The sequence below is a fragment of the Fundulus heteroclitus genome, unplaced genomic scaffold, assembly GCF_011125445.2.
Source record: "Fundulus heteroclitus isolate FHET01 unplaced genomic scaffold, MU-UCD_Fhet_4.1 scaffold_42, whole genome shotgun sequence".
NCBI lineage: Eukaryota > Metazoa > Chordata > Actinopteri > Cyprinodontiformes > Fundulidae > Fundulus > Fundulus heteroclitus.
Genome location: NW_023396835.1, coordinates 2,331,971 through 2,356,665, shown reverse-complemented (window position 1 = coordinate 2,356,665; position 24,695 = coordinate 2,331,971). Strand labels below are relative to the sequence as shown.

Below are 24,695 nucleotides of genomic sequence, written 5' to 3'. Positions count from 1 at the left end.
TAATATGAAAAGTAACATGAAATGACCTTAGTAGTTATAGCAATATATATTTTTTTTATTTTGTCCACGTTTAAATAATTGCTAAACATCATTTGTGTATTTAATTCCTTAAATAACACCTGGCTAAATTGGTAAAGACTGGTTCAACTTTTTTTAAATTTAATTTGAGACAGTGTAAAATACATTTTTACACTTTTTATTTTATAGAAATACATGAAATAAATAAGGAAACCAATACACCTGATATTAGAAGCAATTCTATGTATTTGTCCTCTATTCTTTTCTTGCTCTGTTACGGTTTGATTTTGTAATACCAGAGTTGGAACTTTTGCCAGTAACTACTTAAAAAAACAGCCAATATCAAAAGTAACACTTTTAAGTGACTAATCATACTTATAGGTGTTTAGGGGGCGGGGGTAGGAAGGGGGGGGGGGGGCAGAAATACATGCAAAAATGTATCTCTGTCCAACAGTTATGTTGCATTCCTTTTACCTCAAAAATAAAAAAAACCAAGAGCTTGTTGTTTACACCATTCTTATTTTAGATTTACGTGGTAAATGGAATGTAACAAAACTCACACTTTCTCCCACTTTCCACGGAAAAAGTCCCACTTTTCTAGCGGTCGTTGTGGTTGATTGATACGACCAGAGGCTGGGATTTCAGAGTTCCGACTGCAATTGAACGCAACATTAGGTCACCGTTTAGTTGTAGAGCTCATCTTCGCCACTAGGTGGCAGACGTTCCCCACCAGTTTTATCTCCAGCCTCCCGCCTCCGCGCGAAGAGATTACGTCATTTCCGCTGCCGCCAATAGAGACGGGTGAACATGGCGAAGAAACAACGTGGGAAAAGCGCCTCTTTGCAGAAAAAGGCAGAAAGTAAAAAAGTAGCGGATGACTTGAAGTTGGTGTTGGAGTCTAGTGACGAGGAGGCGCCGGAGGAGGTGACCTTTGAGGAGTCCAAGGCTCAGGCTGTCCAGAGCCTGAAAGAGGCGCAGGACACGGCCAGAAGGTGGCTAACACACGGCTAGCTAACGAGGCTTAGGGCCTTGTGTTAAAATAACTACCAAAAGTATGACTTCTAGATCTACTTTTTACTATGTATTTAAATGTACTTGTTTAAATTTTAGATCAATTATATATATATATGATGTTTATATAAATTATAGTTTTAATAAGGATGAGATATTTGGTAAAGCTCGATTTGAATCGTGCAGTTCAGAATGATTTATTTTTTCTTATTTAGATTTTTTCCCCTTTCAGTGTTTACATTTTATTTACTGTAAACATGTTGACTTGGGTTAGATTGTTGCGATGATCCTGAGTTAATGGTTCATCTTTTTAAGAAAATATTTTGTTTTGAAATGTTTATTAAATAAATTGTTTTGTGGTGAAATCAAATTAACTTCTTGATGTTTGCAGAGAGAAGGAGCAGCTGAGGGAGAAGAGGAGGAAGAGGCAGGAGTTTTTCCAGGAACAGAAGGTCAGTTTTCCCTTTTTGTTCACCTCGTGTTTCACTGGCCTCATAATTATTTATCTACAGTTATATACTAGAGAGCTGTGTATTTTATCCTGCTAGAAATCCAATAATGATTAATTGCTATATTAACTGTTGTCTTAGTTACTGGTATGGACATGAAATATTCTTTAAACTATTTTACAACATGTTATTTCCCTGCATTAAATGAACCAGTTAATAATTAACCAATTAGGACTGCAGTTAATCAAAAGTCCCCCTTTTTTTGCGCTGTCCATATTCTTGCAGATGAGGCCCAAACATTCTAGGGATACAAACAGACAGTTGATTTAAGATTATGAAATAATGGTTTATTGGATTAAAGTTATTTCCGATTAACTGATGACGTCTGCTTAGATGGACCTTCCTTCAGTGTTGTAGTGTGGCTGGCATCCAAAAGAGGGCGCTGCTGATCCTCCCTAAGCAGAGCCAGACCCAGATAGTTGTAAGAGAAATAATCACAGTTTATGTGGTTCTGTTTTTAAATATAAACACTTAAGGAGCGCCTTCAGTTAGCGCCTGATTAGAACACATCTGGTTGTGCTGCATGGCGGAGCAACATCAACTTCCCAACCAAAACTTACTGATGTGCTCGGAAGGCGAGGATATAATGACAGGAAAGCTGCTGCCACTGTTTTTTTTTTTTGTTTTATTTAAGAAAAGCATGTTTAAAAAAAATGCTTTAAAACTGAATGTTTTCCTCAGAAAAAGAAGCTCCTGTCAGCTGACGTGTTGGAGAAGATCGCCTCGGCACCTTTGAAGTAAGTTGTTGTCTTGTCACGCTTATGTGACCGTTTGTCCACCAACTCAGCATTTACATCCTCTTTTACTTTTTCCCAGGGAGCAGAAACAGTCAGAGGATGAAGGTAAGAGAGACGCCTGCTGTAAACATTTAGCAGATGTCCACAGCAGCAATGAGCAACGATCAATAATTCAGCTTTTTTTTCTCACAGCTGCAGACGAAGGAGAAGAGGAAGGAAAGAAGAGGAAACTCCCACGTGTCAGAAAGTAAGAAACCAACCTGTCGGTCACTAACGAGTATTAATCTGGAAAACTATTCAGTGGAAATGTGACTAAAATTAGTCAGTCTTTCTCTGTGGTGTCTAGAAACATCTCAGGAAGTAAAATCGAAGCTTTAACGAAGAATTCTCCTCAGTCCGGATGAATCGTAACCGATTTGTGCTCATTTTAAATAACCTGGATCAAATCGTCCTCCTTCCTTTGCTGCTCTCTTTCTCAGCGTACGGGGAACCTACACGATAACCACGGTGACGGGAGGAGGCGTAGCCGACTTCCAGCGGCAGGCAGCGGAGGACTTCGTCCGCTCCAGGTTGTACGGACCGGGAAGCTGCAGGAGCTCCAGTAAGAGGACGGCGGGGATCCTTTTAGCTTCCAGCCAGTTAGTCATATGTTAGTCGCTACATGTATGAGAACTTGATTTAAACCCTCCTAGAATGTATGAACCGAGGAAAAATGCCTGGATTTGTAACTATACTTAAACCTTTTCTGGATTTTTTGAAACACCATGATGACATAAAATAGCGTAACTGCTTAATTGAACAATTTCTCTGGTTTTATTGGTTAAAAGTTGGTAGTCTGAGGAGATGAAGTGCAGGCTACACTCTGTGGCAGAAGTCTGCAAAGACGATGATCTGTCTCAATTTGAGCTTTGCTACAGAAACTGTCCGTCTCGTCTCTCTGGGGCGTCCTCTCCTCTGGGCGTCCTGCTGGAGACACGGCGGGGACATCCTCAGCTTCCAGGCAGACCTTCAGCCCGGCGTTAGACTCTCTTTATTCACGCGTCGTTTCTTCGTCCTTCCAGATAACGACATGCTGTCCATCCAGAACAAGACGGGGACGAACAAAAGCGCCGCTGTGCAGTTTGTGAAAAAAGGCTGGGGTGAGTTTCCTGGAGCGGCTGATAACCTCTATCCCAGTCAGCCTAAGGGATTTATGCTCTAATTGTTGATAAATGGTTAATTTATGCTGGTGAGTGACCGCACTTCTGGTTTTCCAGCCTCTAAGGAGAAGGCCAAAGCAGAGAAGCTGAAGAAGAGGTGGCTCCACAAACAGCAGGTTTCCTCCAGCTGACAGGGACCTGAGGACGTACAGCGGATTTCCTGGAAACACGGCGGCCGGAGAGAGCCGCGTCACGCCGCTGGAGGACATAAAACATGGCCGACAGTCAGAAACACGGAGGAAGAAGCTGCTGGAGCTTCAGGGCTGAGACAGTGGGCGGGGGGGGGACTGGATGTCGGACTACTTCGCCTGAGCTGAATGAAAACAAATGAATAAATCAAGAGTTTCTAAGAGAAACAACCCAGAAATGGACTTTAAACCTTGTTTTCAGGTTAAAAGGCAGAATTTCTCCACATCGTAACCTTAAAGGCAGAGAAGAAACCCTGCTTTTCATGTAAAAATGCTCCATGTATTTTTGAAGATAAAAAAAAAAAAAAAAACTTACCAGCTCTAAATATAATTGTAAATGTATATTTTTGGAAGAATGCATTTTTTTTTTTTATCTTGATTTGTAAAAATAAAATCACTAAAGGAGTTTGAAGGTTAAACAGATAAAAAGGTCCAAACAACATTGGGTCGACAGCTAGAACGGCCACCAGAGGGCGCAGGCGGAGCAGCAGTGTGATCAGGCAGTTGCTGGAGCACCTGCCGGTCCAAGCTGGGGCTGAAGCTCATAGCAGCTCAGTATGGAGTTCACAGGCTGGCCTGCTTCATCCAGTGGGGAGGGGGGGTGTCCTCAGGACGAGGGTCTCTGGTGGCTGATAAAGATGGATGACCTGAGGCTGGCATGTTAATCAAGGTTTAGCCTGTTTTTCATACATCTGCTGGTTTGAATCTGTAAAATCCCTTAATATGAGCCGCTGTCTTGGCTGAAACATCGTTGTAACAGAAACTTTTATATTCTGTGAGGCTTTTTCTGGTTAAATAAAAGTTTACCTATTGATTTGAAACATTAAACTGGTTTAAATGTTTTTAGGATCTACAGCTAAGCCAACATTATTCGTATTCTTGTTGAATTAAGAAATTTAAATCAGGAAATGAGTTGATCAAAAAAAAAAAAACAGGCATTATCTCCAGTTGAAATGGCACATCTTAATGTAATAAATATTTATTGGCCTTGCTGACCCATGTTTTGCATGATCTCACTATTTTAACTATTTTTGTTGCCTAATTTGAGGTTGAAATGCCTCCTTTCCATCACCCTCATCTAGAACTAAGACTGGCTGTGTCACTCCATAGTAATATTACTTCCAGTCAGAAGAAAAGTGCTGAAACAATTAAAAAAAGATGACCAAAAACATGAATCTGCTGCAGTTATGGATCATTCTGGGCTAAATTCCCTGAGTCTTCCCATGCAGTCACGGGTTTTTGCTATAAATCCATATTAAGTTTTGCATTTAGACTTTAAAACATGGGTCCAAAAATCTAATTCTGAGTCTGGAAAAACATGTAAGACACGAAGCAGCATGTCACCAAATATTAAGATGCTTCTCTGCACAGGTGCTGGACCAATTCGATAAAACTTCCTTCACATTTCTGAAAATGTTTATTTCCAGATTTGTTTATCCCTTTCTGTTTTAAAACGCTTCATCCATCCATCTGTTCATTCATCCATGAATGTTTAGAGTGAAATTCAGCTAAAAATGGACATTTTGTCTGGAGTTGTTTTTGTCTAAAACTAGAAACCCAGAATTTTACCACAGGCTACTTGTAGAGTACTTTCAGGAAAGGTCTGGGTATTAAAAGGAAGACAAGCTGTTTTTAAAAAGGTCTGGAAACTACATATGCAGGTTGATTTATCTTTGACTTTGTTAGTTTGTGCATAAAGTTATTTTTTTTTATTTCTGGGCTACACGTTATCCAGGATTAAACCGACCCAAACATAACCCGAGCTTCAGGCCTCATGCAGCATCCACACAAGTTGCTCTCGTCATCGTTTTTGTTTTGTTTTTTTAATAGAAATCTTTTCACCCCCACACAAATTGCACATTTGTTTTTTTTTAATCATCTCCAAATGGACACACAGTCAGCAGTGGACAACGTACTGGTTGACATCTTCCTTAAAACACCGTGAACTGGCTAAAAGGAGAAGCAAACGGAAGAAAAATAAGGAGACATCTAACTTGATCTTACCACCACTTTACTATGGCATGCATAGGTTTCAGACCTTACTCAGAGAGAGAACAGACACTTTGTCTAAGATTTCTTTTTTTTTTTCTTCTTTTTTTTGACTGTGATCTGAAAAGAAAAAAAAAAGGAGGAGGAAAACAGAAGAGGGTACAGAGAAGCTCAGTTCCACCTGGATGAGTGCTGGGAACCAGACACATTACCTTTAGTAGCAAAGCCCCTCAACATCAACACCCACCTGCCGGTTATGAGGCCTAAAACAAGCAGCTGTGCAGTTTCCTTCCTAAAGTATTTGGTTTAATGTTGTAGCCACAGTGCAGTTGATGAAACGCTCGACGCTCTTGGTGGTTTTTGCATCTTTTATGCACTAAGAGGAGAGAGAGAGAGGAGTCTGTGGGAGAGGTTCTCCCTGCAGGGACGCCTGGGTGGGTTCTACCGCTGAAAACAAGCAGAACCTGAATGATGTTTAGTAATGTTTATTTTATTTTTTTTTACTTGCTCTCCTGCTCCTAATAATGAATATCTGAGGCTTCCAGAAAAACCTTCAAGCTACAAGGTGGCGGCTGATCCACTCGTGTCTCCATTACTCTTAATGTGTGTTGCAGTGAAACAGGCCAGAGACGTCATACAACCGCCGCCATGTTTTATAGCTGCTTCAATTATCTTGTTTTTTTTTCTTTTCTTAAACACACTGAAGCCAGACACTTGATGTTTGATTCAAGCTGAGATCTTTTCCTTCATCTGAAGCTGCCTCGCCTGGATAAACGGACCAAACACACGTCGTCTGCCCCGAATTTCATTTGGACTTGCAGGAACATTTCAGGTTGACCAGAGGTCTGTACTTTGAAGCAGGATCTAGAGACAGACTTTCTTCAGGCTTCCCATTTTTAGACTTTTTCAGACTAATTTCTGGTTGTTTATTACATGAAAGTTACACAGATTTGATGCAAATGTGCAGAACAGAGTTATTGATAAAAATGTTTAATCTAGAATATCTGGGATAAGTTTGCCTTGAAGGAATGATGCTGGTTTGCATTAAAATTTACTTTACGGTTAAAGATTTTGGTGTTGCTGAGAAGACTTTTTTTTTAAAGCGCTCCTATTTCACATCTGCGGTCCCTTGATTCTACTTTATGTAGTTTTTCCTTTTGGCAAAAAGTTCATATTTTGTTGCCGTCTCCCATAACTCCATCACAGTTGACAGGCAAAGAAAGTGCAAGTGTAAACTTTGAGTTGGGGGCGTGACCAGCTACGGCTCATTTGCATAAAAGTGACGGCGCCCTATGAGCTCATTCTGAAAGGAGCTCAAAATAGGTGAAACTGAGTGGAAACGTCTATCTGAGATTGTAAAAATAAAAATGTAATGATTATTTTTAAGTTTGCATTTCACTGCATTATGAAGCAACAGGAAGTTCCTGTTATTGAGCTATAATAGAAAGCTTCCGTCTCAATGCTTTAGGGGTTTTTAAAAGGGTTTTTCCAAAGAAAGTAAAAAACAAAGCAACTGGACTTGTTTTCCGTAATTGAAGACGTTTCGCTCCTCTCCAGGAAGCTTTCTCAATTCAAAAAGTCTGGAGTAATGTGGAGTACCAAGCTTTATACTACTGCCAAAACAAAGGCCTTGTATATAGCTTGGTACTCATTACTCCAGACTTTTTGAATTGAGAAAGCTTCCTGGAGAGGAAGCGAAACGTCTTCAACTACAGAAAACAAGTCCAGTTGCTTTGTTTTTTTACTTTCTTTGGAATGACCATGACCTGGATGACTGAGAACCTTCACCAGCGTTTTAAATGGTTTATCTCTGTTGCACATTTTTGAGCAAAGTTAAACTAGCCCAGCAGGCAGCCTAGAGGACACTTTTAACCTTTAAATATTAAAAAGTAACCAACGATGTTCAGCGTGGAAGAAATTATAAGTAAATACATCAAAATCACATCAAATCAACTTAAGCGGGTCCCAATCTTCAGCTTCTTTAGTACGACGGCCCGTTAAGAGGCTCCGTCTTCACGCACTGCGCTCCAATCTGCTGCAGATTAGGAGCCCAGGTGTGATGCTTGACTGGCTTTGTGGTTCTGAGAACCCAGACCCGGACCTAAAGTTATCCTGCTTGGGAGTACAGGCCTCGGGATCCGTCCACTCTGATCCAAATCCAACTCTGAGACGTCGGCTTCATTTCTGCCTGGTCCGGGTTTTAGCTTTTCTTCACGGAGGAGAAACAAAAAGGACATTTTGGCTCCTGAGTTCTTTGTGGGGCAAAAAAAAAAAACAACAATAACAAAAAAAAGGCAGTGAACAGAAAACCAAAACAAAAACAGGAAAACAAGGTTAAAACCAGCTTTTACAGCCGCCGAGGGTCTGGAGGGTAAGAGAAAAGTAAGATGCTGAGAGAGCAACACGGCGGAAAGAACTAGACAGAACCAGCCTGCTTCAGGGGGTTGCTGGTGTCAGGAAAGGTAATAAAGGTTTCTTTTTTTTATTTTGGTAACTAAATATGTCGCTCTATTGATATATTTCCACTTTGTTATATAGAAACGTTTACATGTACACACGCTGGTCAGTGGGAAGTCGGTGGAATTGGGACCTTTATTATAATAAGTCGGTGGAACTCGCTGCCGCTGGCGCTCAACAAATATACTGCGAATGCAAGTAACAATAATTAATATAATGATAATTACAATAATGACAAGGATCATCATTATCGTCTGCACCATGCCTGGTAAACCTGGAGAAAAAACAAACAAAAACTAAAACCAAAAGAAGAAGAAGAAGAGCCAGGTGAACCCTCCGCCACAGCACCCCCTAACCCACAAACGTTGCTAAAAGAAACAAAACTAATGGTTAAAAACGTCGAAAATTCTCTCCGGCTCCCTCGAAGTCCCGAGTCCACATGCGTCAGGTCTCCGCCGTGTCCCGAAGTGAAGGAGGGGGGGGGGGGGGGGGGAGGGGCAGAGGGGTTGGGTGGTGCAGAGAGGGTGGAGGGCTGCGATTGGCTGAGCGCTCAGTGAGCCTCTGTGGGTCGGGGGTCCGCCGTCAGCGTGCATCACCGCCTGGTGGAGCACGTTTATTTTTTTTAGGTTGGATCCAGGTTTTTTTTTTTTTGTGTTTCTGCCTCCGTGGCCCCATGTCTGCAGGTCCGCCTCTCAGAGTACGTTTCACTTCGAGAGCCGCTCCCTCGGCCATCAGGAGGACGCAAACACAGCCGCCTCTGAAGGCTGAGGGGGGTGGTGGGGGGTGGTGGGTGGGAGAGGCCCGGGGCGACGGCGTCTATTAATCACGACGATGGAGGTGGCGTCTGCTTGTTTCAGGTGTGTGTGGCGTGATCTGTGAAGGTCCACCCAGAAACGAGTCCTGGTCCTCCGCTGCACTGACGGCGATGGGGAGCGAGACGGTTTAGTCTCCATGTGGAGCGGACATGCGTCTCCACAGCTCCGGTGGAGGAGGAGGACGTTCTGGATGAGCCTTCAGAGTGTGTGTGTGTGTGTCTATGTGTGTGTGTGTGTGTGTGTGTGTGTGTGTGTGTGTGTGTGTGTGTGTGTGTGTGTGCGCGCGCACGTGGCTAGTGCAGGTAATCGTCCACAGAGGCGAAGGCGCAGGAGCCGATGCCAGTTCGTGCCATGATGGCGAGGCACTGGGCGGCCTGACCCACGGCCTGGGCCAGGGGGGGCTGCTTGGGGAGGTTGTGAGTCTCTGCAGAGAAAAGCAAAAAAGAAACAACAAGACGACAACGTCAGAGCAGACAGGGCTGCACAATTAATCGCATTTGCAATATAAATCACAATTTTAAAAAACGCAATTTCCAAATGGCAGAAGTCTGTAATTTTTGGCTATGTAACAATTAATGGTCCTTCTGGTGTCGGTAATTATGTTTAAAGTGGGTTTGCTCCACATGGAAGGGAAGACAGTCGCAGCAGTGAGATAATCTAGTGTTATTACTTGTTTTAAAGTTTATATAATCAAACTGTTTTACCAGAAACCTTCAGGAATCTAACCATAGCATTAAGTTCTGGTCAACCAGTTTAATACATAGACTTGGTTGTTTGTTGCACTTTATGTTCAACAAGGATTGATGTCCAACTCAATAAAAGCTGTTCTCTTGAATAATATTCTGATTAATAGAAACATTAAAAGTTGTTGTTCACAAACATCTTTATCTAGAGGCCATTTTTGTTGCTTGTTTTTTAATTCAGAGAAAAGTAAGAATCAAATTGAAATACATCGTAGTCAGAACGCAACCATTTCTGCTCCAAGTTCAGACGCAGCGGCTCTTTTAGCTCCTGATCTGCACAGCGATGAAACATTGATTTGTTGTTTGTATACGTTTAAAAACATGATAAATTAAACTGAAGAAAAAAAAAAGAACCGCATTAAATCACAATATTAAAGATTAAAAAAAAATATGCAATTAGATTACTTTCCAAAATGGTTCAGCCCTAGTTCTAATATCACATTTACGCCTGATGTGATTATAGATTATATTATTATAGATTATAGAGACACGTTTGCCACACGTTAAAAACAGGACAGAGGAGTTTCTGCACCACCAAAAAACACGAGTTGAGTCTGAACTCCCGTCGCTCAAAAAGTGTTTCTCTGCTCTAACGCTGCCGGCCCACATTTAAAAAAAAAAAAAAAAGGGTTTTATGCCTTTATTAAACTATTCACAACCCACAGTTCTGGCCTTTATGGAGGAGAAGCAAGAATAACGCCATCACTGCTAGACAGGATTAAGAGGTTTTCAACCAGACTGAAATAAAACCCGTTAGCGGCTGGAAAGGACTTGAGACGAGGTGCACTTTCCATCGAGACAACAGCCGTAATCAGTCAGAGCGACAGAGGAATGGTTCTCAACTCTGGTACTAGAGCTGGGCGGAGAATCCATTAAATCGATTCAGTCGAATTTACAAATTAAATTTTCTTACATTTTCCTTAACATATGTTCAGTATCACATGCTATTCTCTTCTGGAAAATGTATTTTTCTGTAGTTGCACTTTGGATTCAGGTCAACTTGCAGACGAAATGCTTGGAATAAAAAGTTCTTAAAATAATTCCTGTAATTTCGTTTTGTGAAATGAAAAGGAGGGCAAAAAGAATTGGGTTTGGAATAATAAAATGAGAGATTTGATGCATGTTTTACCCATTAACAGGTGAATTATTGTCCTTTTGCTAAGCCTGGATTGTAGCAAAATGTATAAAAATTAACGGGTGTGAACCTGTCTGTAAGGGAGGAAGTGAACGCAGGTCTGAGTTTAGCAGCTTCTCCACGTTGGAACCTGCATCTCATCGGCTTTAGATTATTTGTGAAGAAGAGGCCGACAGAGAGAGCAGATCGCTGCAAACGGTGGACAGAACGATGAGCGGACACTGGGCTCCGGCAGAGCAGACCTACCTAATATTGCACTGTTGAGCGTGGAGCAGACGGGCTCTCTTTGAACGGCGTCCAGCTGGTAGCCCACGGGGCTGCTCCAGGGGTCAGAGTAGGCCAGCAGGCTGAAGGCGTCCTGCAGCGAGACACAACAAGCTCATCACACTGCAGAGGAGAACGTCGCCTCAGCAGCGGCGCTCCGACTACTGGCTGCGTCTATTAGAGCTGAAGAGTTTCAGGAAAACGGCACATGCTGACGCTGAGCATTGAAACATCTGCTCAACATCGAAATTATTTACTTTCTTTGATTGCACTTTGGTTGCATTGTTCAAAAGGCAATCTAGTCATTGTTGCCCCTGGTCACCCCCCCGGAAACGTTTAATCTTACGTGTAACCCTGTAACTCCAAATGTATCATTTAAGATACAAATATTTCATAGACTTCTTCCTATTCAACAAAGTCAGTGTTTTTTTTTTCTGAACATACAAATGAATATATTTTATAAAACAGCCCATAGAAAAATCCAGAAGACATGAGGAAAAAGTATTTTCTGGTCCAATGTATCAATTACGATACAAAGAAAACGTTGAAAAGTCTGACGTTTTATTTTTTTTAAATTGACCAAAAATACTTTATCGTTTTAAAATGTGGAGTTTCTTCACGTTTACCTGCTGGTGAAGATTCTCAGTCCTCCAGGTCATTTAAAAAAAAAGTTAAAAAACAAAAACAACTGGACTTTTTGGTTTCGCTTCCCATCCAGAAAGCTTCTTTAATTCAAACGTCTGAAGTAGTAGAATTAAATTGGTTTGATTCACAGGCCAATAATGACCTTAACGACTCCCCATTACTAAGGGGTGGACCTGTTTCGGTTTAATCTGCATGTAATCTAAGCCATAACAAGGCCTTGTTGGACAATAATATAAAGCTCGGTTCTCCACATTACTCCAGACATTTGAATTGAGAAAGCTTTCTGGATAGGAAGCGAAACGTCTTCAAACTTCAAACAAAAATCCAGCCTTATTTATTTTTTTATTTTTTTTTGAATTCACGTTAACCTGCATCAGGCTATAAAGGTGAAACCAAACCATTGGTCACGTTGACGTTATATTAACAAAATGCTGACATTTACTCCGTTACCTTCAACATCTTCTTGTTGGCCGAGTTCTTGCCGCACTCGCGGCGGAGATGTTCGCTCATGCTCTGGAGCTCCCTGCCGAAGTGGATCATCCTCTCGATGGCCGCCTGGCTCCCGCCGCACAGCTGCCTCTTGGACTGAGCCGACTCCACCTCTGCAGAGCCGCGGTCGGCCCGCCATGCAAGAGACGCAGGTTTTAAGCGTTAGCTCAACGATTCTGTGCATTTTTATTTTGTTTTTTTTAAAAGCCCAGCCTTAGAAAACAGCTGGATGTCCAACAGGAGATGAACCAAACGGTTTCTGCTCCGTTAGCGTGTGTCGCGTAGCTTACAAGCGGCTCGTCGCTACATTGTGACGCTGGAAAAGGAGCTGCTAACGTAGAAAGCCTGGTTAATCAGGGCTAAAACACACACAACAGAAACCAGGAGACAAACATTATGTTATGTCCGCCGGCTCTACCCACCCATCACGGCGTCACAGTCGTCGGGCTCCGTGGCGTGTTTGGAGGTGCCGTTCAGGAAACCATTGGAGGAGGACTCGGTGACTCCGTTGGTGAAGTGGTCGACCTCCATGTCCACGTCGTTACTGAGGGAAAACAGCAGGAGCACCGTGAGAGAGGAGAAAATGCTCCCAGGATGCATTTCTGCCACAACCTTCCTGATTTGATGCACGATTCTGACAAAAACATTATTACAATTACCATTTATTTCAACTATAATTGAGATTTAATTTAGCCTTTTCTCTGCATTAACCTCAGACAACAATAAAGATGTTTGTAAACCAGGACTATTTAAAACAAATTTAACTGTTTTGATTAATTACAATGTTATTATTCAAGACAATCACTTAATAGAGTTGGACATCAATCCTTGTTGAACATAAAGTGCAACAAACAAGTAAAACAATAATTAAAATTAGATTATCTCACTGCTTTAACTCTCTTCCATGTGGAGCAAACCCACTTTAAACATATTACTGACACCTAAAGGACGCGTCTGATCCATTAATTGTTACGTAGCCAAACATTACAGACCTCTGCGATTAGGAAAATGTATTTTTTTTATTGCGATTATATTGCAAATGCGATTAATTGTCCAGGCCCAATTTGAGGCTGTGAAACTTTTCTCTGAGAATAACCGCTCTCGTCTGGCGCAGAATAAATGGTTTTCCATCAGATTATTCCAATAGTTTAAAACCTGAGATTCTAGTTGTTTGGAACATAGACTAACGGATCATCTCCCTCCCCCACCTGTTGCTGCACGCAGACATGGAGTTGGACAAGTAATGGCTACAACATAACCACTTTAGCTATGAGAACAACTAATTTAGCAGATTGTACCGAACATTTTACACGGTCGCTGAGCTCCAAGCAGCGTCTGTCCTGCTGCAGGTTAGCTACCGGCTACCATCAGTGTTGCTCTGTGCAGCACAGAAAGTCCAACATGGGAACCATTCTGCATTATTAGCATGATTACTTGTAAAATAGAAAATATATTGTGTTTGCTTAAATCCGCGCTTCAAAATGTGTGTCAAATAAAAGCAACACGTTAAATCAAAGCCATCAAACTATTAACGTGGGTAGATGTCGCATTTCTTCACATTTTTGGCAGGATATTACATTTAAGGGGTCATGGATACAAACTCAGCTAAAATGTGAGTTTTTCTCTAATACTGTGCAGCTATAAAATATATATAAAAAAATAAAATAAAAAAATAAAGTGTTTATTCTAAATCTTTGTTACGAAACTGAAGAGTTTTAACTCAAAGCCGTCAGACTGAGAATCTCACTCTGTTTCCTCGTCTAAATGCTCTCAACATCCTTCATGAAAATAGAGTTTTTGAACAATTTAAACAGTAAACTAAACCATTACATCTAGTAAATTTAATATATTAGAGTAAAATTCTCTCAAAAAAGGCAAAAATTGGATGATTAAAAACAAGAAAAAGGAAAATCCTTGGAGTGAAGGAGAGAAAACATCTTTGAGGATTAAATATAAAAACCAGGAGCCGGTTCCTGCTGCAGATCTCCCACGGTCCTCCTGGACGGGTCAGAGGTCAGAGGTCAGTACCTGGTGATGAGCTGCTGGCTGCGGCTCCCGTTCAGGCTGACGTCGGCGCCGGCCATGGGGGGGCAGGGCTTGTGACTGTGAGGGGAGGAGCTGTGGCTCTTACTGGAGGTCACGCCGTTACAGCAGTTGCTGTCAAACCCTGCAGCAGAGCGAAGGGAGAGAAGCTCAGTCTGAAGGTTTGATTTCTGCCGTCGCTGCCCAGATTTACAGGAGAATCCCCCCCTAAACCACCTGTACCTGTGAGGTAGGGCTGGGAGCTGCTGGCTTTGTGGCTGGGGCTGCTGAAGGGCCGGGGGGAGCCGGGGTAGCTGTCCTGAGACTTGGGGCTGCGTCCTCCAAGGCACCGCACCTCGCTGTCTGTGCCGTTCACCATCTCTATGAACTGCCTCACCCTGGACAACCAGAGGAGGAAGCAGAAACGACGAATAAGGGAGACGAACCACTGAGCTATATAATATTCTGGAGTGCTAATCACCGTCTGCTTGAACGAGTCCCTTTGAAGCCACCAGCCGCCATATTGGTACTCCCTATTTCCCCCCAGTAACTAGGGAATATGTGCGCTACAGCATCAAATAACGAGGATTTTCTCATTTTCTATTTTCCCAATTTTTAAAATGTCAAATGCCATATACTTTTATGTTATATATATATATATATATATATATATATATATATATATATATATATATATAAGGGCTGGGCAAGTTAACGCGTTAATTTCGCGTTAATTCATTAGACTATTAACGGCGATATTTATTTTATCGCGCATTAACGCATGTTGCTCACATGCTTTCAGTCAGTGTCAGTCAGCAGGCGCGCTGACTGCAGCGCGCTGTCACGGAAGCACTCTCCCCCTCCCCTCTCCTACATGGCTCAGCGGCGTCAGCCAATCAGCACGCAGGCTCAGCCTGGCCCGCCCACTCAGCTCTCACACAAACTTAGCAAAGAAACAGCTGAGAGAGACCGCAGCAGCGAAAAAACATGAACAGAGGAAGTAGCACCGTTTGGCTTTATTTTAATACCGTAAATGAAATCAAGCTGTATGTTTTGTAAAAAGCCGGTTCATTTCAGTGGAAACACAACAAATTTATCTAAGCACGTGAAAAAACATGAAAACGTTGAGCCACAGAAACGGAGAGAGGAGAGGAAACTTCTCTCATTGCCCCGACAGACGTCTCTGACTGAGGCGTTTCAGTCCTCCAGGGAACATCCAGGTAGATCAGTGGATGGATGGATGGATGGATGGATGGATGGATGGATGGATGGATGGATGTTACTGGAGCCCACACATAACATGTAATTAAGACCTTGAAAGAACCCAGTACATATATTAAAAAGTGTTATTTAAGATAAGATAACATTAGCTAATCCTTTTTTTATCCCACGACGGGGAAATTTATAGGATTAAAGCAACAGGCAGGTGCACACAACACAGACAAAATTACATAAGGATTGAAATATATAAGAGGTGGATTAGCGAAAAAACACTGAACATTATTATTATTATTATTATTTAATTGTAATAATAAAATAAAAACCACAAAACCCAAAAGGTCAACAGTTTCATGATACATCAAGCTTAGGGACTGGCTAATATACAGCAGGTCAAAAAAGGCCATATTTTGGCTGCAGTGCTTGCTGTTCTCTTATGAAGAAAAGATCAACTAGTGCACTAAATTCAATAGATGGGTTGAAAATATCCAGTATAAAATAAGTGCTACAAATGTTACAACACTTTTGTTCATATGGCAGCAGGACATTAAAATAAAAGTGCTCTTTACACTACTTTTGAATTCATTCTTGGAGTTTGTAAATACAATGCGATTAATCGCGATTAAATATTTTAATCGTTGCCCACCCTAATATATATATATATATATATATATATATATATATATATATATATATATATATATATATATATATATATATATATATATATATATATATATATATATATATATATATATATATATATATATATATAACATGTAAAACATTTCAGCACCTAATTTCCTAGTAGTTGATAGTGTTAGTACATCCACTGACTGCAGAATTACCTGTGAAACGTTTTCACACAGCCAGAAAACTGCTTGTTGTTGCAACCAAATCCTATGGGATTCTGTGAGAGTAGGGAGTAGCAAGATGGCGGCCAGTGACTTCAGTTTTTCGGCAAAATCAGCACTCCAGTGTATTATATAGCTCAGTGAGACGAAAACATTTACTGAAGAAATCAGCAGCGTAACGTCCGTAGAGATCTACAATCCCAGCGGCGCAAAGACAGGAGTCAAATATCAGCTTTCTCAATAGGATGAAACATGTACTTCCAGCTAAAGCATGGCAGCCATTTTAAACTCTTTTACTAAAGACTGTGGGACTGTGTCGAGTCTTACTTGAGCATGAAGAGGAGGTCTGGGTTCCTTTCAAGCAGGCTGGGGTAGAGCTGCTGGGTGGTCTCGATGGCTTCGCCCATTCTGCCCGACAACACCAGCTTCTGGATCTCTGCAAAGCCAACAGAACCCAGCTCTCAGTCGACGTGGAGTTAAGACCGTTCCCTTCGATTCAGACCCAGATTCCTCCAGACGTTTAAAACCCAGCCGCTAGCAGCCTCCACCGGCTAGTGGAGGCTGCTAATAATAACATTCTTATTATTCCTGGTGTTCTCAGAGAGGAGGGCGTCGTCATGTGGGTTAGCTAATTAAAAGGAACAATGCGATACTCACTCTGTCTGTTTTTGATGGAGGCCAGTTCCTCGTGCACGGCCTGGTCAGTGGACTTAGCGAAGGCTTCGGCTGTGGCGCAGTAGCTGTGGTGGACCAGGTACGAGGCCACCATCCTGCAGAGACACAGCACCAAACACTGCGGTTAGAGACAGATACCCTCATCCAACTTCACCTGACCAGTCTCAAATGTTGACCTTCTGCATATATGCGTCTTGTGTTATTTGTGCTTCTTGTGCAATGAGGGTTTTTTTTTTTTGTCGGATGCTTCACTCTTTATTGGTGAGAGCATAAATTGTCAAGCATCTGTCTTTTTTTTTCTCCCTCCACTTCCCCCATGTTGTTGTAATCTTCCTTCAACAGATCAAAGGGCAGCGCCTTGTGGACACAGTAGTGTCCTTGGCAGCACGGCCTCGGTGAACCGTCTCCCCCCTGAAATGTTTGTGATGTTTATGTTATGCTGATGGTACTGAAACAGCAATTTCCCTCTGGGATTATTAAAATATATCTGATTCTGAACTCCTGCTCGTCTGTAGCAGTCTGTCTGCCTTTAGTACGTTTCAGTGTCGATGCGATCGGCTAATTTTGTGGAGCAGACCGACAGCCAACCGCAGAGCGAGAGAAAAACTAAATATTAATGCTCCACTGGTTTGCTGAGGGACAATTAATCTGTGGTGTATGTATGTTTTCACACCTAAAGGCGTTTAGTCTGTAAAGCCTGGTTCACACGGCAGCATTTTAAAAACAGATTTTCAAAGCCAGAGAGACGCGTATTGATAAAGAAATCCTAGATAAAACAGGTTAGCTCGTACGGTGTGTGGTGTCCACTCAACACACCAACAGATTTCACTTAAGATGATTCAGATATCAGACGGGAGATCTAACGAATCCTCTCAAGATCAAACGTAAGTTTAAAGTGTAATGCCGATAGTCTGTGGACTAATTCTAACAGAGAAAAAGAAAAAGAAAAGTCGTTGGTTAAAGAAGCGGAGGCAACGCGAGCCGGGCGCTCTACGTTTGTTGCACGGTGAAATGAAGGCGAGTGGGAAGGTTTTCCTCACACACCACACACACGCACTGCAAAAAGGGAGCTAAAAGTAAGTGAAATTTTCTTGAAATCAGTGTATTTGTCATTGATTTGAGGAGCTAAATGAGACCATTTGTCAATGGAATAAGATTTTTCCACTTAAAATAGGAACAGTTTATCTCCATCATCTTATTTCCAGTGCAGGGTATCTAATTATCTTATTTTAGGGGTAAAAATACTCATTCCATTGGCAAATAATCTTATTTAGCTCCTCAAATCAAGGAAAAATACACTAATTTCCAGAAAATTTCACTTACTTTTAGTTCCTTTTTTGCAGTGCGGTAGGATATCAGGCACAATCCAACATAGGAGCAAAAATCGGGCAAGAAATCTTGCTGTGAACCAGCCTTAAGGCTTAAAAAGTAAAACCTCCAAGTCTATTATAATTTACTGTACAAAATCTATGAATCGTTTTTTTTCCTCCTTCTCATTTCACAAAAAATGAATGAAATTATTTTTAAAAACCTGCATCTAAGAGTTGACTTGAATTCAAAGTGCGACTAAATACAAGCTGTGAAACGTGCTTGTAGAACAAGATGGCCGCCCTGCAGTTGTAAACACTTAAAAGTTTAACTGAATATTAGCTGCTAAAGAGCTAAGAACAAGCTTCATTTCACTTGTGTAACTTCAAAGTAACTAAAGTAAATGAGTAAATTAAAGTGCCTCGCATAATGGTTAAAAAAAGATCCTCTTTACAATATTTTAACAATATATATTCCCTAAACATCTATTCAGCATTGCATCCTATTCTCTTCATGGAAGCCCAGTGAGTGCATTGGCCAAATAAAATCCCTATTTTCCAAAAATTAAATCCTACAAAATAGTAAATTTTAATTAATCGATGAAGTTGATTTCTCGCCCAGCCCTGTTGGTCCGTTTAAAGTAAACTGAGGCCAGTTTGTGTCGCCTGTGTCTTCGATCTGCAGCGGCTCTAAAACGCCATAAATACGAGCCGACCTTCATTAACACAGCTACCATGTGAACGCTACGAGCTTGAGCCAAACGCCTTCCTGTAGACAGGTTTGTGTTGCATTGTGGGTAGAGTGGGCAAACTAACAAAGTCCTGCGCAACCTTCATGATCATTCGGTGAATTGCTCCAACAATTCAACCTAAAATGGTACCGAAAAAACAAACTAGTGATCTGACAAGTTCTGCGTGTTTTCTACTCGCTCAGAGCGGAGCATCTGCTTCCTGCGCTGATGTCTGACCAATGGACTGAACCTCCTCACGTCGTTTGGAGTTATATCTGTGTGAAAAGAAACCAAACCACCCAAAAAAATAAAAAAGGTACAAGTTAAACTCATCAACTGGGTAAAAGTAAAAAAGACATCTGGGTGTAAAAACGCCCAAACCAAACAGTTCAGGGTTTCCCCAGCGTAATATAAGCCCCCCAGACTAAGCGTCGTTAGCTTATATGAAATGCCTCCATGTTTGAGAGCAACATTAAAGTTAAAGCTAACGCGCAAGCAGCTATTAGCTCGACGCACGCTACGTTAACGCTCCTCTTGCCATCCACCATGACACCTACGGTCAGGATTACCCCGTTTTTCTGGGGGAAACCCCACAGTTTATTCCTGCAGCCCTGATGTTAAACTCAGAGGACTAAAGCTCAAAAACAGAGATTCTGACAGACGAGTACAAATAGTAGAAAGCGCAACTACAAGCTACCAAAACAAATATAGTCTACACACTGATTTATACTCTGAACGTGTGGAAATAAGCTTTAAAGTACTTCTTGATTTTGAGATCATACAAGTTGCTAAATGTTAGAAAGTTCACATTATTATGACCTGAGGAAAAAAAAAATAAAAAATTTGATGAAAAAGTGGATTTTTAAGGCTTTTTAGCTCAAGGCTCATAAAAAAAAATGTTGCATGACCGATGACGTAATATGTGGGTAGGCGTTGATCTGTTGACATGGTAACAAGATACTTCCTGGTTGCAAACTCGCTTTCTAAAAAAGACAAATAGACGTATTAAACATGGCTAAAAAGTGTGTGGCTTATGGTTGGTCAAATACCAACAAGGATAATGTCTCTTTACACACATTTACGAACCCAAAAAGTCACGGTGTTGTGCGAAATTCAGTTCCCCTGTGAAAATCTGTTCCCCTCTGTGTCGGGAGCTGCAGCCAGAGAGGCGGGGTTTCACGGCGCTGCTGATCGGTTTCTCGGTAAAACAACTCATATAATCATGTGAAGATTGTAACATTCAGTTTAATCGGCAGCTGTTGTTTACAAAATTGTAGAATAAAAATAAATAAACGCTGTCTTCAGGCAGCTCATCGTGCAGTGAAGCGGAGAAATCTCGCCGTCATCACAGCAGCCTGCTGAGAAGCGACATGCTCTCTACCTCTCAGCACGGCACTGCTCACGTCTGGATTATTAAGTAAAATTCCGGGAACACATAATGCTGAAATGAATGCTATGGTTTGTGCTAAATGTACATCTTTTTTTATGTGCTGTTTTGGCGGATTTCAGCCGTCATAAACGATGCCAGGCAATCGAGCTTCAACGAGTTGTTTCCGTGTTTACATCCACACGGTCAGCCATGACTGCGATTATGAGCACCAATTCCAATTATACATTAGCAAACCATTCAGTTTATTCTCCTAAAATGTTTTTCTCAGACTTACCCGTCTTTCGTGTTAAAATCATCACTTTGTGAACCGCCATCTGAACTTCTCGTGGTGTACTTCATTGAACTCTCTGTAGCGTAGCCTGGGCAACGCCTACAAACTACGTCATCGACCCAAAGTGTGGATTTTCAGCCTAGCGGACGCCGAGGGACTATTTTAAGTCCTTAAAAAAACTTTTAATGGCGCAATCACAATCTTAATGCTACATTTTTTTTAAAATATGGTCACTAATGCATGCATTTCAGAGTTGGTCGATCTCAGAATCAAGAAGTACTTTAACACAGCAACTCATGGCATTTATTCTAATATGTCGAGACCTGAATGCTGGCCAGTTAACAGGTTCCTCTACTTGTGTTTTTATGCTAACGTCGTCTTTGTAATGTTAAGTCGTGTGGCATGAAGGGGACTTTCTGAGAGCAGAAACCTGAGCGCCCTTTTCTATCAGTCAACAGGAAAGCTTTGAGCTCATAATAGCTGAGAAACAGACACGTTTTAAAAACAGGAAGCCGGGTTCGCAGACAAAGGAAAGCCTCCCAATCATTTGCTCTCACTTCCACGTTCTGTTGGGGGCTGAACCTAAAAGGAATCATTTTAATAATTACGTTTCTTCACAGAATCGTACCCTAAACACTGCAAAAACAGAATTAAAAACAAGTAAAATTTTCTTAAAATAAGTGTATTTGTCCTTGATTTGAGCAGGTAAATAAGACTATTTGCCAATAGAATACGATTTTTTCTCTAAAAATAGGAACAATTCATCTTAATCATCTTATTTCAAGTGCAGGATGTCTAATCATCTTATTTTAGGGGTAAAGATACTCATTCCATTGGCAGATAATCTTATTTACTGGCTCAAATCAAGGACAAATAGACTAACTTTAAGAACATTTTACTTGTTTTTAGATCCGTTTTTGCAGTGAAAAACCATGCAGTTTGCACAATGTTCTCAGTCCATTGGCAGCACCCAACCAGACGGGCACAGGGAGGTCTGCGATGAGCATCCTCAGAGACTCCGTCTGCTACAGCCGCTCCACCGCGCTTTCTAATCACCGCGCTAACGACAGCTTGAAAACTTCCTGTTTCCCACCCAGCCTGGAAGCCACGTCTCTGGATAAAGCCAGCGACCCACCCTGCAGCCACCCTCAACGGAAATCTGCACCAAATGGGAGATTTTATCCATTCAGGGTCAGTAATTATTGCAACAGAGGACTGATCTCATGGCGGCTCGGCTTGAAGGTCCGGCGTGTTGGACTTCGGAACTTTCTGAGGCCAGAAGTGCATCTGGACTGAATCCATATCATGCTAATGGAAATACACGTGTAATGTTAAACTACAGCGACTACATACAGGCAAAGGGAAAAGTTTGACTAGGAACTTGAAGCAGGAAACTCTGAGGCATCCAGAACAGAACAATTTGTTCCTAAACATCTTTGTTTACTTTAATTGTGTCCTCTGATTGGTCAACTTCAGCGGTCTAATGAGGCAAGGCCCAGTGTTTTCTGCCAAAAGCTGCACTTAGATGTGAAACGCCGAGAAAAAACAAAAACAAAAAAAAGTTTAGTATGAATCTATTCATCGTCTTTCAAGAGGAAGCCAAAAGCCTCTAGTCGTGCATTAATAACTGTCCCACGTTATTAACACAGCCGGGGGATGGAGCCATGTGGAAAGGTTTTGTTAAATTTGTTCACAAACATTTAAAACATTAAAACATCTGACGAGCCTCCAAGAAACAGAAAAAAAAGGTTTACTGTGTTTAAACTATTTGGCTTTACAACAGTGAAGGTGAGTCTGATGTTTTACTGTAGAATAACACTGCAAAAACAGAACTAAAAATAAGTCAAATTTTCTTGAAATTAGTGCATTTATCCTTTGTTTATAGCAGGTAAATAAGATGATCTGCCAATGGAGTGAGTATTTTCACCCCTAAAATAAGATAATTAGATATACTGCACTTGAAATAAGATGATAGAGATGAGTTGTTCCTATTTTAAGTGTAAAAACCTCATTGCATTGGCAGATCATTTTATTCACCTGCTGAAATCAAGGACAAATGCACTAATTTCAAGAAGACTTGACTTATTTTTAGTTTTGTTTTTGCAGTGAAAGTAAAGTGAAGAATGCCTTCAAGCTATCTGCATGTTTAAAATTACACTGAAATCTCTGTAACCATTCCTATAAACACATCATAATATTTAAAAAAGAAGAAGTTATCATGTGGAGCAAGACAGGAGGGACAAAGACACGAGCTCCTGGCCAGGCCGCTCGTCCTGCTAGTTTACGTCAGTCTTTGTGACTTAAAGCGGCGCTGCCACATTTATTCGGCTTTCTGACACTAAACCTCTGCCACTTTCTACTGCGCCGTAAGACAGAAAGACGAGGGACGACAAAGGTCTCGCCCCGAACCAGCTGCAAAATCCAGGAAAACATTACTAGGCTAGCTTAGCGACAAAGCGCTGAACAGACTTAAAAGTGCACAGCCACATTATTTGACTTTTTATTTATACGTCAGTAGTTCACTCTGGTTTTTATGAAAGATTATCTCGTCCTGCTGCCGCAAAACTTGTTATTTTGGCATTTTACGCTTCGTTTTTGCTTAGTTTGTTAAATAAGTAAATACAGCCGTTTGTGTTTATTTTTAATGACAGAGGAAGTATGTCACTGCACATCAGCAGAAGGGGATAAAACAAGGAAGCAGCTAACGGCTATTAGCATCTCCCAGCGAAACAATAAAGAAAGGTCCAAGGCCCAGAAAAAAATTTGCAAAAAATCTATGATTCCAAGAGGGAAAAGCCTGGAATGTCGCTGGGAATACAGTCTGAACATTGGTGTTCTTCATGGACGGGCGATAAAGATTTAACTCATTGGTAGGAAGATCCCCAGAGTGGACCGTCAAATACAAAATACCAAAAGGTGTAATTGGTGGTCGTCTTACAACGAGTCATGATGGTGTTACTAATATATTGATCTTCAACCCTGAAAAACATTTTATATGGAAAACGTACTCAGAAAAGAAAATCTGGACTTCACAGGGTTCATAAATGTCACATTGAGCTACTTTATCTTATTATTATAATCATGATCTATTTTAAAACCAAAGAGAAAAATCTCTGAGGTCTAAAGATTTAAAAAAAGAAACAAACCGGGCACCAGAACTAGTTCCCCAGCAGTTATTCCACAGTGGATGTGTATCTTAGAAGTTAAATCGGGAACAATTCAGCGTTGTAATCCTCTTACTTCTGGATCATGGACTGCCACTCGCCCTCCCGCTCTCCGATGGGGAATCTGTCAATCTGGGCCTGGATCTTCGTCCTCCATTCCCGCATGTAGTCCTCGATGTCGAAGACAAACGGGTGCTGGCCGAAGTTGGCGTCCACCACCTCCCCTGGTGTCTGCAGGCCCACGGTCGGGTACAGGTTTGGCTGCAGGGGACAGACGGCCAACAGGTTAGACAGAAGTACGGAGGAGGAAACAGTTTATTCTGGGGAAGACATCTAAACAGGAAATAATGAGAGAGAAAAAAAAACAACAAATAACCTTTAATCTACAGTTTAAACTATTTCTACAGCTGAAAAAAGCCTCTGATAGAGTCAGATAAACTTCAGACAGGAGCGTTCACAGTTAAAGCTTCTGTCTGATTAAATGTCTGTGAGGATAATTCACAACAGGCAGGTTGAGCCAACGCGTCTGAGCTGAGCGACTGTCCAGGTTCTTAGTTTCACCTTCAGACGTCGCTGGTTCAGCATCAGCTCAGAAAAAAGGTTAAACTGGCAGAGATGAGAGACGACGGTCAGGAGTGGTAAACAGTTTTAATAGGAGGAAACCCGTTTAGCTGTACGTTTCCTCTCAGGAAACTCTGAGGAGACTAGAACCGTGACTCAAAGTTTTTGTTGTTTAAAGGGCAGAACTCCCCCCCCCCCCACTGAATACTGTAAAATACTGTTTAACTAATTAAGGTTTGGTTTAGATCAGGGGTGTCCAAACTTTGACACGTGGGTCAAAACTGTCAAGTCAAAATTCTCAAG

General features: G+C 41.4%; 2 protein-coding genes across 2 annotated transcripts in view; one reads left to right on the top strand and one right to left on the bottom strand.

Annotated features, from left to right (window-relative positions):
- The first annotated feature begins 783 nt into the window (after positions 1–783).
- On the top strand, positions 784–3,973 carry nol7 (nucleolar protein 7). The gene is made up of 8 exons (XM_012853521.3): positions 784–1,010; positions 1,421–1,481; positions 2,220–2,275; positions 2,355–2,380; positions 2,468–2,522; positions 2,755–2,876; positions 3,337–3,414; positions 3,532–3,973. The coding sequence occupies exons 1-8, from the start codon at positions 826–828 to the stop codon at positions 3,603–3,605; spliced, it is 657 nt and encodes a 218-aa protein (XP_012708975.2). The 5' UTR covers positions 784–825; the 3' UTR covers positions 3,606–3,973.
- A 4,141-nt stretch (positions 3,974–8,114) lies between these two features.
- The window catches only part of ranbp9 (RAN binding protein 9), a 30,009-nt gene continuing 13,428 nt past the window's right edge, over positions 8,115–24,695 (bottom strand). Inside the window, exons 6-14 of the mRNA XM_012853514.3 lie at positions 23,908–24,092; positions 16,951–17,063; positions 16,621–16,729; positions 14,465–14,619; positions 14,228–14,366; positions 12,622–12,743; positions 12,161–12,312; positions 11,048–11,159; positions 8,115–9,347 (exon numbers count right to left, since the gene is read on the bottom strand). Coding sequence (XP_012708968.2) covers positions 9,217–9,347; positions 11,048–11,159; positions 12,161–12,312; positions 12,622–12,743; positions 14,228–14,366; positions 14,465–14,619; positions 16,621–16,729; positions 16,951–17,063; positions 23,908–24,092 — 1,218 coding nt within the window. The 3' untranslated portion in view covers positions 8,115–9,216. The remainder of the gene's footprint in view (positions 9,348–11,047; positions 11,160–12,160; positions 12,313–12,621; positions 12,744–14,227; positions 14,367–14,464; positions 14,620–16,620; positions 16,730–16,950; positions 17,064–23,907; positions 24,093–24,695) is intronic.